Below are 17,177 nucleotides of genomic sequence, written 5' to 3' on the forward strand. Positions count from 1 at the left end.
GTATGTCAAATACAGGTTAAAATAGCAGGGCATTTATATTTAATATAAAGAGTTGTAGTCTTCTAATAAAAGTAGACTGGATCCCCTGGGGCATTTGGGGAGAAAGTAACTACTTTTGCTCTACGCCTTTGCTTAAGAAATGTCCAGTTTTGAGTGACTGGTAGTATGGATGGGTTTTCTTGTTTTGTTGATTATTTGAGACTTTTAACAAGTAGTTCACGAAAGAAGCTGTTGGACTCAACATAGAGTAGAGAAAATATCTTTTTAGTCTGGATTTCTGCCCTGCTTAGATTTTAAAAGTATAAGCATGGATTGCCAATTCCACTTGATGTAAACAAAACTTTTTTATACATAATATATATATATAATAACTTATTGTATCAGTCCAGGTTCAGAAACTTGTGGTAGGCCAGTTCCAGATAGTTTCATTTCACCTGTAAACTGTATCACTTTTACTGATATTGTAATTTTCAAATGTATAATATGTTTACAGATGTGCCCTGCATTTAGTCTGCCTTGTTCCTATTTTGATTTTTGTTGAGTCTCCTGCCTGCTTGCCAAAAGCAAGGATGCTTCAGGCCCATGTACAATTGAAAGCAGAGGCATCCTTGAGCTTTAAAGCATTGAACAAACTGGAAAATGCAACATACCACATACTGAAGTGAAAAAAGTCTGTGTTTTTGTGTTTTTTAAATAAAAATTTTCAAAAAGTTTAAAAAAAGATATAAGGTTGATTAAAGGGAAAAAAAGGCTCCAGTTTGTTTTACAGGTTTTAAAGTTCTGCTGTGTGTTCAATTGCCTTGTGTAACCACTTGTCGCCTTAGGGCCAGATCCCCTCCCCTCCCTTTTTTTTAAATGTCCATTTTGCTTGCCTAGAATTTTCTTCTGTCTCAGCAACTCACAAGAAACTTTCTGGGTTTGTGACATTACAGAGGTTGAATGAATATATATTCTAAAAGGAAAAAAAAAAAAAACAACCAGCCCCCATCTGAATTGGGCTTAACTTTATAGAAGCAACACTTAATTAAATATCTATAGAAAGCTATGGCTATCCTAATTTCCTTTCATATCCCTCAGGCCTCCATGTTCAGAGAAGCCAAAAAGAGAATGTATCCCTTCTGTTTGTCCAAAGGTTTTTGAGAGTCTCACTTCTAAATGAAACAATGCAACATTTCACTTTGATTTCTCCACTGAAATTTCCTTGATTATATGGTTAGAGGTATATAGTTAGGAATGTCACTTAACTTTCTGGGAACGCTAGTGCCCCGTCATATTAACTGTCAGTATTTTTTGGGCATTGGGTTAATGGACTTAATTGCCTAGGTACAAGCAGGACTTTGGGACAAATTTCCTTTGTGCTGTTTGGTAACACTTAACTACTTGTTGCAATCTTTCTCCTTAGGTCCTCACACAATTCCTTACAGAGCACTTATTAAAAAAAAATCTTAAGAGTTGATCTGTTTTCTGATTATTTTTGTGTAAGCTTCTAAACAAACTTCAGCTGTGATTAATTTAGCACATTTAAATAACATTAATGTGTTACTGTTTGGTATCAAGAATTTTCCTTCAACTCAGAGTATTAGTACTGTAGCATAAACCAAATACAGTCTAGAGGGGATTTTTAACATCCCTCCATTATAAAGACTGAAAAAGATATGTGTGTGTGTGTGTATGTGTTGAGTGCTTGTATGTGAGTGAAAGATGCAGATATTAAAACTTAGTAAATGAATGTGTGTAAGACATTAGTATTCAGAGAATGAACTTGTATTTATTTTGTGCCATTTGTTTTCATTACACAGAATAAAGTCAGGTGGTTTAAATCCTTAAAAGGGTAGTATTTGAAAAATGGCACTAAGAATGAAATCATGACCTATTTTTTTAATAGCTATGAAGATACTAATTATGGGTGAAGATTTCTTTTTAAATCTGTCTTGATTATTGTAGGCTTCTGTGTCACGTACCACTCCTATAGATGTCTTGAATAATCCCCCTTTCCCACAAAAGACAGGGTGTATTTATCTTTCTCTTTATTCACTCCCACTTTGCTAAACTGAAGTTAATTGCCTAGCCTTTTCTCTAACCTCCTTAGTAAGGAACCATCACATAAAGTGTATTTACAGCATATATAGTAGCCTTTCTTCCTCCTCTATTTTCTAGGAGGGGATAGCCAGTAACTATTTGTTAATTACAGTTTGTTTTTTTTCCTTGAAATAAATGGCCAGAGAGTTTCTCTCCATTTTAGAATTTTGCTGTCCTCCTTAATTGTCTGCTTACCAAGTCATCACTCAGTCTGCAAAAACTTTATAATGGAAAAGTGCTGTACTGTTTTTTTCAAAACAGTTTTTAGGGAAAATATGACAAACCTCAACTATGAGAGTTGTCTAATACGAAATAGCAGCAGTAGTTTCATACTTGGTTGTTATAGGCTTGTTGCTAACCCACATCAGAGGCATCTAATGGTTTATCATTTGTAATTGCTGTAAACTTTTTTAAACATGGAAAAGCCATTTAGTGTGAAATTGTATGTCATAGCCCAAATGGCCGCTAGCAAGGAAATTGGAAGAAGACTTTTATTCGACTTTAAATTCCACTAAATAAGGAGAGAGTCATTCTTGCAAGGCTCTCCAAGGATTATGGGTATAGTTATGCCACTGAACCATGTATTGGAATAACACACGACCCTTCTTGTATATGTATGCTAACTACAGAATAGATATGCAATAGTGGAACAACTATATATAATGGACAATAGTTTCTATGATCAGGTCTTGTTGATGCTGTACCAGTCAGGGTAGTTTCTGATAGGGCAGTGTCTTTTACTAGTCCTACTCATGACTTAACTGTTGGATTTAAAGGAAAGAAGGTAGTATCTGTTCAATCTCCGCCCCCCGCAAAGTATTGATATTTGCTTAAAAGGGAGGGGCAGAGGGTAAGATTAGAAGCATAAATAGCTACTCCAGGTTTACCAGAGGCACATAGGTTAACATTAGTTCTTAATATTGATGTTATTTTTATTAATGTAATTAAGAGAGCACCGAGATTCTTTCATGATAAAAAGATGGGCTTCTGCTTTGAATATGTTAAATTTTTTTTTTTTTTTAATATACATCACTCTGTTCAAATGTGTGGGAACCAGGCCCACCCTGGGTTGATTAAAAGAATGATGAATAATTGGCTTCACTCAAAAGCACTGCTTTTACTGGGTTTTAAATTAAATTTCACACTGTTTTGCTGCTCAAGAAAGTAGTTAAAGGATGCCAGCAATAATATGAATGGAGTTTTAAGTTGTCTGTGTAGTAAAAACACCCAGTGAAGCATGAATGGCATATTGTTTCTGCATTACTGGGATTGTCAAATAGCAATTATAGGTTAAAAACTACGGAACAGCCATCCTCACATGTGTTGGGATTGCTGATTCCGACTTCCCTATTCATAGAATTTTGTTATGTCTAGAGTTCTAAAGCCATTTTATAATACTGCAGTATCCCTTTTCTACAGCCTTATTAAAATAGCTACAAACATTTATTTTCCAGTTCAGTTTCACTTTCATTGTATATCACAAAGTTACTCTGCAGACCAACAAATCAACTTGAGGTAAATTCATATAGCTTTCCATATACCCTTTTTTCCTCAGGTGCTAATCAAAGGCTCCAAAAATGGATACTGCTTTAGTAATGTCTGCTTTATTCTTAAAATGCATATTTCTTTTGCTAGATGTAAAGATTCGGTGTTAACAAAAGTGGTTTTAATATGTAAATATGGGTGAATGCCTTTAGTTTACCCCTGTTTATTAGTCTATTTTCATTTATCCTTTATAGAGGAGGATCCTTTCATGATCTTGAATACATTTCATTAGGTATTGTTGCATTTTTAGAATGAAAATTCAACTGTTTTCTGTCTTAGATTAATCCTGCTGCTGCTATGAGAAACTGAAAATCAAGAATGTGATGCACTTTTTACATTACTATATACCATACATGTACCATAGGTTGCTTTGATACCTTTCCTGTAGCACAGCCACTAACAAAAGTGAGTGAATTTTAAAATTCTCTTTGGGAGGGAATCAGTACAAGTAACTCATCCATAGTTGGTATTGGCCTATGAAGGACAATAACCTAGGAAAATAAAAATTCTGTTAATATTACACTTTTTGGCCTTAAAATGTCTTCTACTACTGAAAATATTTTAAATGTTAGCTTTATTTCTATTACTCCCTCTCTCTGCCTCAAGAAGAGGAATTAGGAAGAATGGCTTAAAGAAAGTAGTGTCATTGGTTTGTTGCTGATCTTTTAGAAAGAAAACATTTGTCTGTATAAGCTGGGGACTTTTTTTTTTGTTTGTATACAGAAGACAAATAATGCTGCCCTGAACCAATCAAATTTAATTTAATCAAATCAATCAAAACTCCAACTATTCTGCTTCTCTAGTATGTTTTTACTTAGCAAAGGTAAACTTAAGTATAGTCGGAATGCTACTTGACAAGAGGAAAAGTCATTTCTCAAGCACATATCCAAACTTGAAGGAGATCAAACCCAAAATAAAGGGGAAGAAACAACAAATGAGGTGGAGGAATACGAGAAAGATGTATGGTCCAAAGCTATCTGGTTATATTTTGATGTTGCCAATATTGCAAAGCCAAACTTTTAATTTGCTTATTTAATATATTTGTTGGCCAGAGATCTATTTTTTATATCAATGTGCCTTGCATGTATATTTAAAAAAAAAATTGGAAAGGCCATGTAGTAATGCCTGAGCTAATTGATGGTTCTTACCACCTCACTAATTTTTATGCAGTATGAAATGCTCATTCTATTGCCCAACTGGTGCTCTCTGTTTAAAGTTATAGATCTTGTCAAACTGGAACTATTTTGTAAACTGGGGAAGTGTTCTAATCTTTTTGTTGTTTCTTTTTTTTTTTTCTTTCTTCTTTCCTTTTTTTTTTTTTTTTTTTTTTTTTGGTTCTTAGTCTGTTAGTGGCTGTTCTGTAGTGGGAAGTAGTAAAAGGATTCTTCACTCCCTTGTCTTCCCCCCTCAGCACCTTCTTCAAGTAATGTGATGACACCATTTCTTGTGTGCTTTGAAAAAAAGTTTCAGCTTGCTGTCTCCTTTAGTGTTAAGAAAAAGTGTTATAAAAAGAATTGTTTGCAAAACCTAGGGAGATAATGGAGTCCACTTTAATTTGGAATTCTGTGTGAGCTATGATCCAAGGTATTGGCTCTTCCCAACTTTAAAATTTTTATTGTTAAAGCACCTTGCTTAGAAAATTTTAAATATTTATGTCTGCAACAATTGTCTCAAAATAATAAACTGTGCAATTCTTGTCATTAAAAAAAAAAGATCTGAACTCTCCCTAATGTGACTTGTTAGTTTCTCTGTATTTCCTGCCAGTGTAAATGTGAAAAGCTTTGCTTGCATTACGTTTTAGAAATGCATTTTGCACACTCGAATTTTGCTGAAGCTCCGTGAAAAGGTTAGATCTAAGTAGATGAATAAAGCTATGCACATGTTTTGAAAGTTTAATTTGTGTGTCATTACCAAAAGTGACCTATCTGTCCTTATTATGATACATTGTTCTTAGCTTTACCATCTTTGGAAACAGAGCTCAAAGTTATAGGTGTAGGCTATCTCGTCAGTAGAACTAGAAGAGAGGAAAACTGGCATCTATTTTAATAAAGTTCAGTTTAAATCAGAGCTTGACTTGTATCTATTAAAGGGCTTTTTTTGAAACAGGGCAGTTTTATTAGCTTTACAAATCACTGGATGCACTTCTCTGTTACTTGATCAAACAGAAAAGGGAAGTAATTCAAACTAAAACGAAGGACCTTTGTCACATGGGGACCTGGTGACAATTTTATGTCTTAAATCTAGCTTAAAGGTAGGCTAGCCTTTTTATTAATACCTTTCTTGCTTTAGTGTAACTTTGCTTTGCTGAATGATTGGTTTGGGATTAGAATCATTCAGTTGTTGAAAGATCAAAGGACAGGCTGTTTTAAAGATAGTATATCTTTTAAAAGTTACCCAAGCAGATTAGAACAAGTTTAGAAATTGGGCACATTGGTTCAATCACTGCAGTCTGCATGTACCGAATAGCTTAACTTCACACATATGTGTACTTATAAGATTATATAGAGTACTGGCCAGGTTTTGTCAGGTCATCTTTTAAAATTTTTTGTTTTGTAATTTCTTCAGGACATTTGTAGGAGAGGCTAATAAGTTTAAGTAGAATATATTACTAATGGTATTTTCCCCATGCTTTTAGATATAAAAGAAATAAATTTCCATTTTATAGCTTTTCCAATGTATAGAAGAGGGTTACTTGTCTTTCCTCAAGTGTGCTCTTGATGTCATTGGCTTTGAAAACACAGCAAAATCCTTTCTTCTGTACGTTCATTGATAGTGGCTGTTAAAAAACTAAGTCATCTAATCGAGACTGGAAAGGTGGCCCATAATGCATGGCCTTAAAAAGCAGAAATGCAGGAGTGTAGCAAGCATTGTCTTAATGGCTATGGCTATTCTCCCCCATCTGTCAGTAGTTCACTATGTTCAGTCTTAGAGCATATTGGAGGAGTAATTTCTGTGTCTTGTGTACATACGCACTTAGAAGCTGAGTTACCTCTTAATCTGGGGGAAGGATAACTAGTGTAGTGCAGTTATGTTAGAGGATGGTTTCCCTTCTCCCTTTAAAAAACAAAAAAAGTTTGAATGTTTATTTTGCCCAAAAAGATAGGTCTTTTCTAGATTTAAGAACAGTGACCAGAGAAATTTACCCTTTAGCTAAATGCTTAGCTGTTTCTGATGTCATGGATTCTGAGGAAGTCAGTTACATGATCTTCCTTTATCAATGTCTTACTTCATGTTCAGTGTTTTAAAAATATAAATTACAAACACTTTACAACCATACCCAGATTTACTTATTTTATCAGAAGAAAAACTTGAGAAATTTGTAGAATCAAATTAAGAGACAAAATAAGTGTACATTGTTGAATAAAAAATTTTAAAGTTTCTGAGGTGTTTGTTATCTTTTGTGTACTTTAATTTTTTAAAAAGTCTTGACTTAAAGCTAAGATTGTGACATTGATAATGATTTTTTCAAAGGGTCACATGTACAGAGAATTTAAATCTTAAATGTACTACAGTCTTATGTCTTTCTGTTGATTTTTTTCTTTTTTTAGTCATATTACAATGCTTAGAATTAGCATATGTATTGAAAAATCAGCTGTGGGAGCAACTATCCTTCCTTACGCTCTTCCAGTTGAAATAAACCAAAATTGAGTTAAGCGATTAAGCAACTAGAATGTTAAGCTGCCAAGACTCTGGATTTATTCATAACTATGTAGAAATATACACACTGGAGAAACTTCCTGTTTCTTTAGCACTGATTTGTCTCAAGGTGAAAAAAAATCAATGCTAACTTCAACATTATTAGAGGTAGGGGATGGGGAGAAAGGACATAAAAACATTTACCAAAATGTTTTACCAAAAGTGTATCCTTCACTATTGAGACTGATAATGTTTGTGTTATATACTTTATTCTTTAAGATAGAGAACAATAGTCCTTGATCTGGCAGGTGACTTGCAAGGACACAGAAGGGAATTTGAGGTTTTAGTGACGCTTATCTGTAAATATTCTCAGGCACGTAAATGTGATTTGTGTAAAGCATGGTAGTTAATCCAGTCTACAAAGTTCTCGGTTTTTTTTTAAATGACATTTATTGTGGGTTTCAGCAGCTAACATTTGAAAGCAATGTTTGTGAATAGAACATAAAACTCATTCTAGAGTGCTTAGCAAGGTCTCATGCTTTAGGATTCTCTTACTTGGAGCTTTTAATCCACTACTGTTGGATTCGGCGAATCGACTGGATCTGGGAAGTCTGGGCATGAGAACCCCACTCTCTCCAATGTTTATAATCTCCTCCGTGATGGTCACTTTCCAAGATATACTGATACCCACGATATCCAGGATACTGGTAGCAAACCCAGCTAGGAAATCCAAAGCACATTGAATTATTAAAACTAGTTAGGAATCTGGTGTACACCCCAAAACCTGAGCTGCTTTCCTTAACATGATAGTACAGGATACTTTTAGGCTTAAAAAACAATAGCCATCCTAAATGTGTCAGACACTTTGTAAGCATAATATGATTGCAGCTAGTTAATTAATCTTGATCATGTAAAAAGGTACAAGAGTAGTCAACATAAATGCTTCCATAGAGGCATATCCAGGGGAGAAAAATCTGCAACATTAAGCAGTAGTTGGTACAATGAACCTGAGATTCAAAATTACTAGTAACTGGAATGTGACATTCATACCAATGTGATGTCAATGTATGAAATCTGGTAAAACACAACCATTGACGTGTTAATATTCAAGGCTTGCATCTGCAGGAATTAGTTTTTTTTGAGACAGAGTTTCACTTTGTTGCCCAGGCTAGAGTGCCCTGGCGTCAGCCTAGCTCACAGCAACCCCAAACTCCCAGGCTCAAGCAATCCTTCTGCCTCAGCCTCCCAAGTAGCTGGGACTACAGGCATGGCCACCATGCCCGGCTGATTTTTTCTATATATTTTTAGTTGTCCAGATAATTTCTTTCTATTTTTAGTAGAGATGGGGTCTCGTTCGTGCTCAGGCTGGTCTCGAACTCCTGACCTCGAGTGATCCTCCCGCCTCGGCCTCCCAGAGTGCTAGGATTACAGCAGGAATTAATTTGAAATGTACTCCAACCCTGTTTTTGCACTTACGCCCCACTTTGTATCTTCATGGAGCCAACTTCATTGTTGAGCCAACCCATGGCTTGCAAGGAGGGGTAATCATCAGAGATCTCCCACTGGCGTCCCATAAAGTTTTCTTTCTCAAAGATGGTAATCTTAGACTCCTTATGATTCTGTAATCCAGAAATTGTTTAAAAACATTTAATACTAGTGTTGGCTATCATATCTTAATTCTTTAATTACCATATTTTCCTAAATTGAAACATTTTCTGGTTTACAAAAGGAAGTACGTGATCATTGATTGTAAAAAGAGAACAGATTTATAAGAAAAAGTTCATAATTTTGTTTAATCCAATTTAAATACCATAATATTTAAAATACGCAAATAACCAATATAATACTTTGGAACAATGAAAGGCCAATGAAGATATGACACTGGGAAAAAAACACTTGCTACACATAGCCAACCAAGGGATGAATTAATGTTCACTAATGTGAAAAAATTTTACAGATTAATACAAACAGCCCAAATTGTGTGTGTGTGTGTATGTGTGTGTTGGAAATAACCTATATGTCCAGTAGGGAATATGAATACTACACAAGCATTAAAAGGGGAGAGACGAAAACTAACCCTGGTGATAGAAAATGGTGGGGGAGCAATTAACTGGAAAGGGACACCAGGGAACTTTATGGGGTGGTGGAATTGTTCTATATATGATTAGGGTGTTGGTTACATGGGTATATATATTTTTCAAAACTCATGAGGATATGTACTTAGGATCTGTGCATTTTACCTTATGTCAATCATACCTTTGGTGAAGGGGAATGAAGAAAAGTGAGATGAAATCACTTCCAGATAGGGAAGTATTTTTTAGGTTTAGAACTGTTTAGGTTAACTTCACCAGTTAAATTTTGGTAAAACTTTAAACTAAGGTGAAATCATTAGCCAAAATCCTGAGAATATCACATGATATAGACTATATTTGGAAAGGTTCTAGCCCAGCTTCACTCCCAATATAGGGATCATTTTCAACACATCCCTGAAGGTCATCTTGCTTCTGCTTGAACTCTTCCAGAAACCTTAGAAGTGTCCTTGTCTGATGCATTACTGCATAATGCTTAGTGTTAGAAACAAAAGTTGTTATGAATCAATGCAGATAAGAGATACTGGAAGACTTGCCTCTTTCTTCCCCATTCCCACTTACTGAACGGCTACTTCAGCATTTCCTTGTTTCTGCAGTAAAATGTTAACATAGATTGTAATTTAACTGACCAAAGGTTTACTGTTTACTACAGGGTAAGTGCTTTTACTAGTTCACTAGTGTTTCACCAGTTGACTGGGCTCTTGAGTATCCGCTTCTTGCCACCCGTGAAAAGACCCTTACTTTTAGCTTAAGGAAAATAACCATGTGGTAGGGAAAATCAAATGGCAGACGTGGGAAGGAGAAAGCAGTGTATTTCTTTTCTGTTTCACATTCAGCATAACTGATGAGAAATAACATAAATGTCAGTCTGTCAGCACCCTCTTGCCCTATCCCTCACATGCACAGAAGTAGAAATTTCAGAGACTCACAGCTGAACAGATGGGGCGAAAGGACATGAGACGCTCAATGTGGTAGGCATTACTCCCACTCCAGGCATCCCAGCGAGGGTATTCTCCTCTCTCCAGGACAAACTGTTGCCCACAGAAGCTGGTATGCTCATAACCAATCCAGCTGCCAAAGAGATGTAGTGCTGTTTGTTCATGGTGTTCAAAGCCTATATGGCCTTGGGGAGAAGGCATCTTTCGTTTTAGATAAGTTAATAGTGGATAAAACATCAAGCCAATCCCAGTAGAGCCGTACAAAGTAATTCATCACGAGAGGTGGGGAATGAGCTGACAGCTACACTAAGCAGGTTTGTAGATGCATTTGTTTGGGGATTATCCACTGAAAGGGTCTATCTACTTCAGTGGCCCGAGTGTATTTGCAAAGCCAATCTAAAGTTCCATTTCCTTTCTCTCCAAATCACCTTTTCTCTACTGGCTGGAGCTGCAGGTTCAGGATCTAGTGACTTGCTATTGCTTTGGCTCTAGCCAAACCTGTTGGTGTCTTTGTAAGAAAGCAAAGGGATGAAGAGGCAGCTGGTAGATTACTAGTCTCTTGTTTCCGCATCACTTTGTAGATTCTTTCTCCTGGTGCCCCATACCTATACCTAATTTTTTGAAACACCTCACCTCAGTTTTTCACAGTTGGGTCTCAGTTACTGGTGACACCTTAAAGTGTTATCCATTTTAAAGGGCTAAAGAGCTTGATTTTGGTGGCAAGGAGCTTGTGGAAGCCTGTCCACATACAAGGCCAGTTCTGCCTAGGACAAAGGAGACGCCTTTCCTTCTGCATTTTCAGGCTGATGATAAAGGCCTCGCCTACCCTGCTAAGAGTCAGAAGACAAAACAAGAGGGTCCCCCTTGCCAAGATTAACCATTAACAAGAAACACCTGGATGACTAACCAGGAACTAATATGCCTCTGGAGTCCTGGGGTTGAGTTCGTTTTTTCATAGACAAATTAGCTAACAATGTCCGCTCTGGGGCATACAGGAGAGTTAGCCATAAAGAGGCTGCACCTTGACAGTTTCCTCTCTACCTATTTTCTACAGGCGAGAAAAACTCCAGGGTCCTGTGGCTGTTCTGAGGGAATCCTAGATAGCAGCCTATGGGCTCCAGAAGCACAAGTGTGATACCTGTCACTGGCCCTCCCCATTGTATATATTTCTTTAATCTGCACCCCACCCACCCCCGCTGTCTAGTACCAAGCCACTAAATTATGCATGCAGTGATTTCTTTTGAGCTTACTTCAGTATGGAGGCCTTTCTCCAAGAAATGATTAGAGTCTAAGGGAACATCTTTCTTTCTCCATCCCTGTTAAGGTCCCATGTCTGAAAGGACCTGAAACAAGGGGCCTGCAGTTCCACTGAGGTCCATACTCACGCGCCACTTTCCACCTTGAGGGATCGGACATTATCAAAACTGCGCTCAGAGACGTTTGGGCAGGAGCTGGTGAACTCCATCCTCTTGCCCTGGAAGTTCTCTTGATCATAGATGGTTATCTGAAATGGAATTGAATGGGACAAGAGAGCTTGAACCTGGTATGTCAGGAAGAGGAGGCCCAGATCAACAGCTTGACTTGTATCCGACCCTGGGTTTTCTGTCAACAGCTGTATCCCAGGATGCCCGAGATCTCTTCCAGAATAGACAGGGTAGGAAGGGGTTTGAATTAACGTCATCGGTTGCTGGTGTTCATATGCCCTGGCTAGGGATGAAGTGAGGGGGGATTGGTTTATAAGAAGAATGGTCTGCCAGAGATAATAGCTTGCCCAACGGACAGGCCAAGGACCTGTGGACTCCCATTTCACCATGCTTCCTGCATAAGTATAGCCCAGAGGCTAGGATTCTGGGAGTCCCAGGAACTTCCTGCGGATTATTTCTTAGCTTCTCCAGTCATACCCTCTATAGAAACCTAAAGTGTAAAGGGAGAGTTGATTAAATTGTTTTCATACCTTAAACTAAAACTTGGTTCTTGGATCTGGCCAGAGGACAACTCCCAAAGCTGTGAACTGGCCTTAGAGTTGATCCAATGAGAACGGTAGGGAGTGATGGGCAAACAGGGAAAGCCACTTCACCCACTTCAGCCAACGGTTAAAACCAGCCTCAGGCTGGGAGTCAGGAGACCGGGGTCCTATGACTTATTTGGGATCTCTCTTCATTTATGGGCCCTCATTTTCTCTATGGGCATAATCCTCTCTGGGCTGCTCTGTTTTAAGATAATTTTAGCAGTGTGAAGGATAGTTGACTTAGGAAACTACACATCTCCCTGCCATCATTGGCTTCCACAGTCATCCTTCCTCTGTCCAAACAGGGGGCATCTGAGGTATCCTTTCTTCAGTGGCATCTGGACCTTGGATGGACCCTTCCCCCACAGACTGGTATTTCATTGGTTGGTCACTGTCTCCTGGGGCCTGCTCTGTGGCAGCATCTCACCTCTGCCCCGCTGGATCCCTCAATTTTCCATGTGAAGGGGGTGGGCTTACCTTCCATGGCCCCAGGGTCCCTGGCATAGGGTTGGTCTGAGCCATCTTGGTGGTTGGAAGGCTTTCTGGAAGACAGAACATACACCAGTGACATGGCCTCTGGGTTGAAGGGTTGAGGTGAGGGAGCACAGGGACAAGTAAAGGGGGCTTGAAGTCCAAAAGACAGATTTTGGTTGGGATCCTGGCTCTGCCGCTCACCAGCTGAGCCTTGGTTTTTCCATTGATAAAGCTTCCCATGCAGTTACTGTGAGGATTAGAAGCAATAATGCAGGTAAAGCATTGCATAGGCACCGTGACCTCTTGATAGTCGTAGCTCCTGACCTCTAGCTTGCCTCAAGGTGGCCTCATTGCCTCCGTTTCACATACCCCACTGTAAACTGCTTGGCAGCCATCTAGTCCACACCCTTCATGTGACTGGCCACACCGCCTGCAGTGCCAAGATCCCAACTCTTAACTGCCCTCAATACAAGGGCAGCCTGGGCTCTGACCCGTCATAGTCTCGCCCTTGCCTGGCTCCTCACAGCAGTCAAACCGACCTGCCACAGTGCACGGCCATGCTACCATTCCCTCCTGCTTTTCTGTCTCCGAGACCTACCCAGCCTTGACCTTGCCTCCTCTCCAGCCTGTAGCCACTTGCTGTCTCCCTTGATTTCTAGCACTCGTCACAGTACTGATGAGTGTCCCCATTGAATATGCACTGGCCGAGCTGCACGATGGCAAGGCTGGGGTCTCCTGGGTGATTGATGTAGCACTATGCTGGGCACATGTTTAGAGGGGAGGTGGGGGGGGCATCAAAAAAGACTCATTGAAGGAAAGTGAGGAAGAATAGAAGGTAATAATAATAGTTAACAGAGGCTCACTCTATGCCAGGCCCTGTTCTAAATGCTTTCTTTGCATTATTGCATTTAGTCTTCACAACACGCCTATGAGCTACGTACTATCATTATCCCCATTTTACAGATGAGAATACTGAGGCTCATAGAGGTTAGGAAGACAGTAAAGAGAGTAGGATGTGCAAAGGAAGGCAGGATAGGAGGAAAGGGGAGAGAGGGAAAGACGGGGGAAGGAGGAAGGGAGGGAAGAAAGAAGACAGGTGTGCATCAGGTTTGACTCAAGACGAATATTTGTGGCCCTCCCTCTGACTGGTATTGGGCCCAGGAACGACTGCATGTAAACTCTGTGATGTGTCTTTCCATTCTGAACCTCTGAATAAGCAACATTTCCCAACTCCTGCCCCATGCACCTTCTCTGTGCCCCAGGACCCTGCTCATCTCTTGGGGGCCCCAGCCACGTTTGCGCTAGAGCAGCAGTGACTGCCATATGGGTGACTCCTCTTGGGTTGACAAGAGAAGGGTGCCTTCCCCAAAGTGCCCCACTCCTGTCCTGCCACCCTAGAAGGCTCTGGCCACTAGACAGGGAAACTGGGCCCCCTTCTGGGCATGTCTCTGCAGGGGAAGGAGAGGAAGGGCAGGGTCCCCTCAGGGCCTTACTCACCCAGCTCCTGCTGCACAGTCTGGGTCTCCATCTGGTGCCACTTGCTCTGTGGTCCCTCTCTTTATAGCCCTGAGGCCGATGGCCTCCGGCCCTGTCAGCACTCTGCTTTCCCTCTGCCTTTGTTCGCCCTGATCCCCGGAGCTTTGGTGGCTCAGCCTGCTGGGCAGGCTTCCCTCAGGCCTTTGTTTAAACTAGGGATACAGAAATCCAGGCCCCGCTGCTGCGGGTGAGGCCGGCCGCTGCAGACCTGGGCTGCTGTGGTCTTCATCTCAGAGCAGCCAGAAGGTGAGGACAGGAGGTCTCTGCCCTGAGTATTTGTCCCCTGTCCTTCTCCAGGTTCCTCACACCCCCTCAGGACCTTCCTAAGACCATGGGAAGCCCCAGGTCATATCAAACACATCAAAATGCACCTCACTTCCGTATAGGATATATATTTCTTCTTGTTAAAAAATGTGAAAGGATTATTACAATTCTGAATTTTATTGAGAAAAAAATGGTTCACTGTGTTCTTGGGAATCTTTATTATACTATATTTATATATAACTATGTAAGAGCTGAATTCAATTCTAGTTGACAAGTAGATGTGAGTCTCTCTGTAGCTATTTTATTAAATATTCATTTTAATTTTGCAGTTTGCTTTTAAAATTTTGGAGCCAATCAATCTTTTGGGGGTTTCAATATATTGTTTGAAGCCCTTGGAAATCTCATAAGCCCAAGGTACTGTGCCTATAGTACCCTAAAGCAGGGGTCTCCAACCTATGTTGAGTTGTATAATTATTTCATTATATATTACAATGTAATAGTAATGAAATAAAATGCACAATAAATGTAATGCACTTGAATCATCCCCAAACCATCCCCCTACTCCCTGGTCTGTGGAAAAACTGTCTTCCATGAAAATGGTCCCTGGTGCCAAAAAGGTTGGGGACCACTGCCCTAAAGGGTAAAATGACTTCTCCCGGCAAATTCAGGACACTTGCAGGGGTAGGGTAGGGGAATCGTGGGCCTCCCCAGGAGCCCTGAAGGGGAAGAGGTGTTGATCAAGCATCACAGTTATTGTGAGAAGTAAGAAGATGCAATGGGTGGGGAGGGCTAGAACCAGGTTGCTGTGGGTTCAAATCCCAGCCTCTCTCAACCTCAAAAAAGGAGATAATATCTGCCTGACATATTGTAGGTTTATGATTACTTATTATCCTGCTCTCTTCTCTTGTGATGGACACTATAGAACATCTCATAGCAGCTCGGAGGGAAAAAAGTTCTCCCGATCCCTCTGCAATCTCCCTAGCCCATGCCTCAAGTTTCATCAGAGCCCCCCCTTTTTTCCCAGAGCCAAAAATTAGGGGGTGAGGTCTGGTATGTATGCGAGTATTTGCAGATTTGGGCAGAACATTCTAGCCATAAAGAAGTCTGATGGCAAGCATGACACTCCCCCCAAGGATGTTTCTGCTGCTTTGATCAACTCTGGACCATTGGCTGGCAAGGGACAGAGTTGCCCTGGGTATCGTAGCAGGCTCTGGCCTCCTGGTGGCTGTGTAAGGGCTTAAGGCACTAGCTGTCCCCAGCTGGTGGTTCTTCCTTCATGTTCCTTCTCTTCCTCCTTTCTTCCTTCTCCAGAATTGGGGTCTTAGGGGAATTCTTACTTGTTCATTTGTTCATTCATTCATTCATTTCTGAACGCCTAGCCTGGCTTAGGTACTCCCATAATGTGCTTTCCTAGCACCTCGTACTTCTCCAATTATCACATTTATCATGCTGTAGAAATTACTTTAGAAACTAGAAATATTGGGTTCCAAGGAGGGGAACTGAGGTGCTTGGAGCTCAGGTATAGGACAAAATTTCCATGGTACATTTTTCTATAATCTTTGGATTTTGAACATTGAGAGCATATTTTCTACTAAAATAAAGTTATTTTTGAAAATAAAGCTGATTGCTTAATTATCCAGTTTTCCACTAGACTCTGTGCTCTGCGAGGGCAGGGGCCTTATCTGTCTTGTTCATTGTTCTATCTTCAGCTCTGAGCATAACTCCCAGCTCCATAAATATATATATATATATTTTTTTTTTTTTTTTTTTGAGACAGAGTCTCACTCTGTTGCCCCGGCTAGAGTGCCGTGGCGTCAGCCTAGCTCACAGCAACCTCAAACTCCGGGGCTCAAGCGATCCTCCTGCCTCAGCCTCCCGAGTAGCTGGGACTACAGGCATGTGCCACCACGCCTGGCTAATTTTTCTATATATATTTTTAGCTGTCCATATAATTTCTTTCTATTTTTAGTAGAGAGGGGGGTCTTGCTCTTGCTCAGGCTGGTCTCGAACTCCTGAGCTCAAACAATCCGCCCGCCTCGGCCTCCCAGAGTGCTAGGATTACAGGCGTGAGCCACCGTGCCCAGCCCATAAATATATTTTGAAGGAAGGCTTGAAGGAAGAAAGGAAGGGCGGGCTAGGTTCCGTGACTCTCGGGGCACAGAGATGATCGTGGCATAGTCCTTACTGCTAAGAGCGCCCAGCCCCAGCTGGCCTGCTTGTGCTGTGTTTGTGCTTCACACACTTTCAGCATTGCGGTGCAAGAGCTTTGCATCCTACACAGAATTGTCAGTACTATGGAGACCAATTTAGCTAAGTTTTCATTTTTGCAGGAAAGTGGGGCTTTTGTATTTGATTGAAAAACCCAAACACGCATGCACAAAACTATTGTAAGGGAGAAAAATCAGGGTTATCGTGCCAACAATTTACAAATATTCCTCAAGCATTCCTGGAGTCATAAGCAGCCCTAACCTGTCCTCCCTCCACTTTCCTCAGTTAAAGTCCTGGAAGCCTGAGAAGGACGCTTAGTTCTCCAGTGCTAACCGCCAAGCCTTCCAAATGCTAACTTATATGGCTTTTAACCAAGTTCCAGAGAATTCCCACTCTGAC

The 17,177-nt window shown here is 40.2% G+C and overlaps 1 protein-coding gene across 1 annotated transcript; it reads right to left on the bottom strand.

Moving 5' to 3' along the window:
* Positions 1–7,691: 7,691 nt before the first annotated feature.
* Positions 7,692–14,303, bottom strand: CRYBA1 (crystallin beta A1). The gene is made up of 6 exons (XM_069483550.1): positions 14,268–14,303; positions 12,774–12,838; positions 11,674–11,792; positions 10,280–10,421; positions 8,737–8,879; positions 7,692–7,980 (listed from the first exon to the last, which is right to left on the bottom strand). Exons 1-6 carry the CDS (start codon positions 14,296–14,298, stop codon positions 7,833–7,835), a joined length of 648 nt encoding a protein of 215 aa, XP_069339651.1. The 5' UTR covers positions 14,299–14,303; the 3' UTR covers positions 7,692–7,832.
* Between the last annotated feature and the right edge of the window lie 2,874 nt (positions 14,304–17,177).

The sequence above is a fragment of the Eulemur rufifrons genome, chromosome 9 (genome assembly GCF_041146395.1).
Source record: "Eulemur rufifrons isolate Redbay chromosome 9, OSU_ERuf_1, whole genome shotgun sequence".
Taxonomy (NCBI): Eukaryota; Metazoa; Chordata; class Mammalia; order Primates; family Lemuridae; genus Eulemur; species Eulemur rufifrons.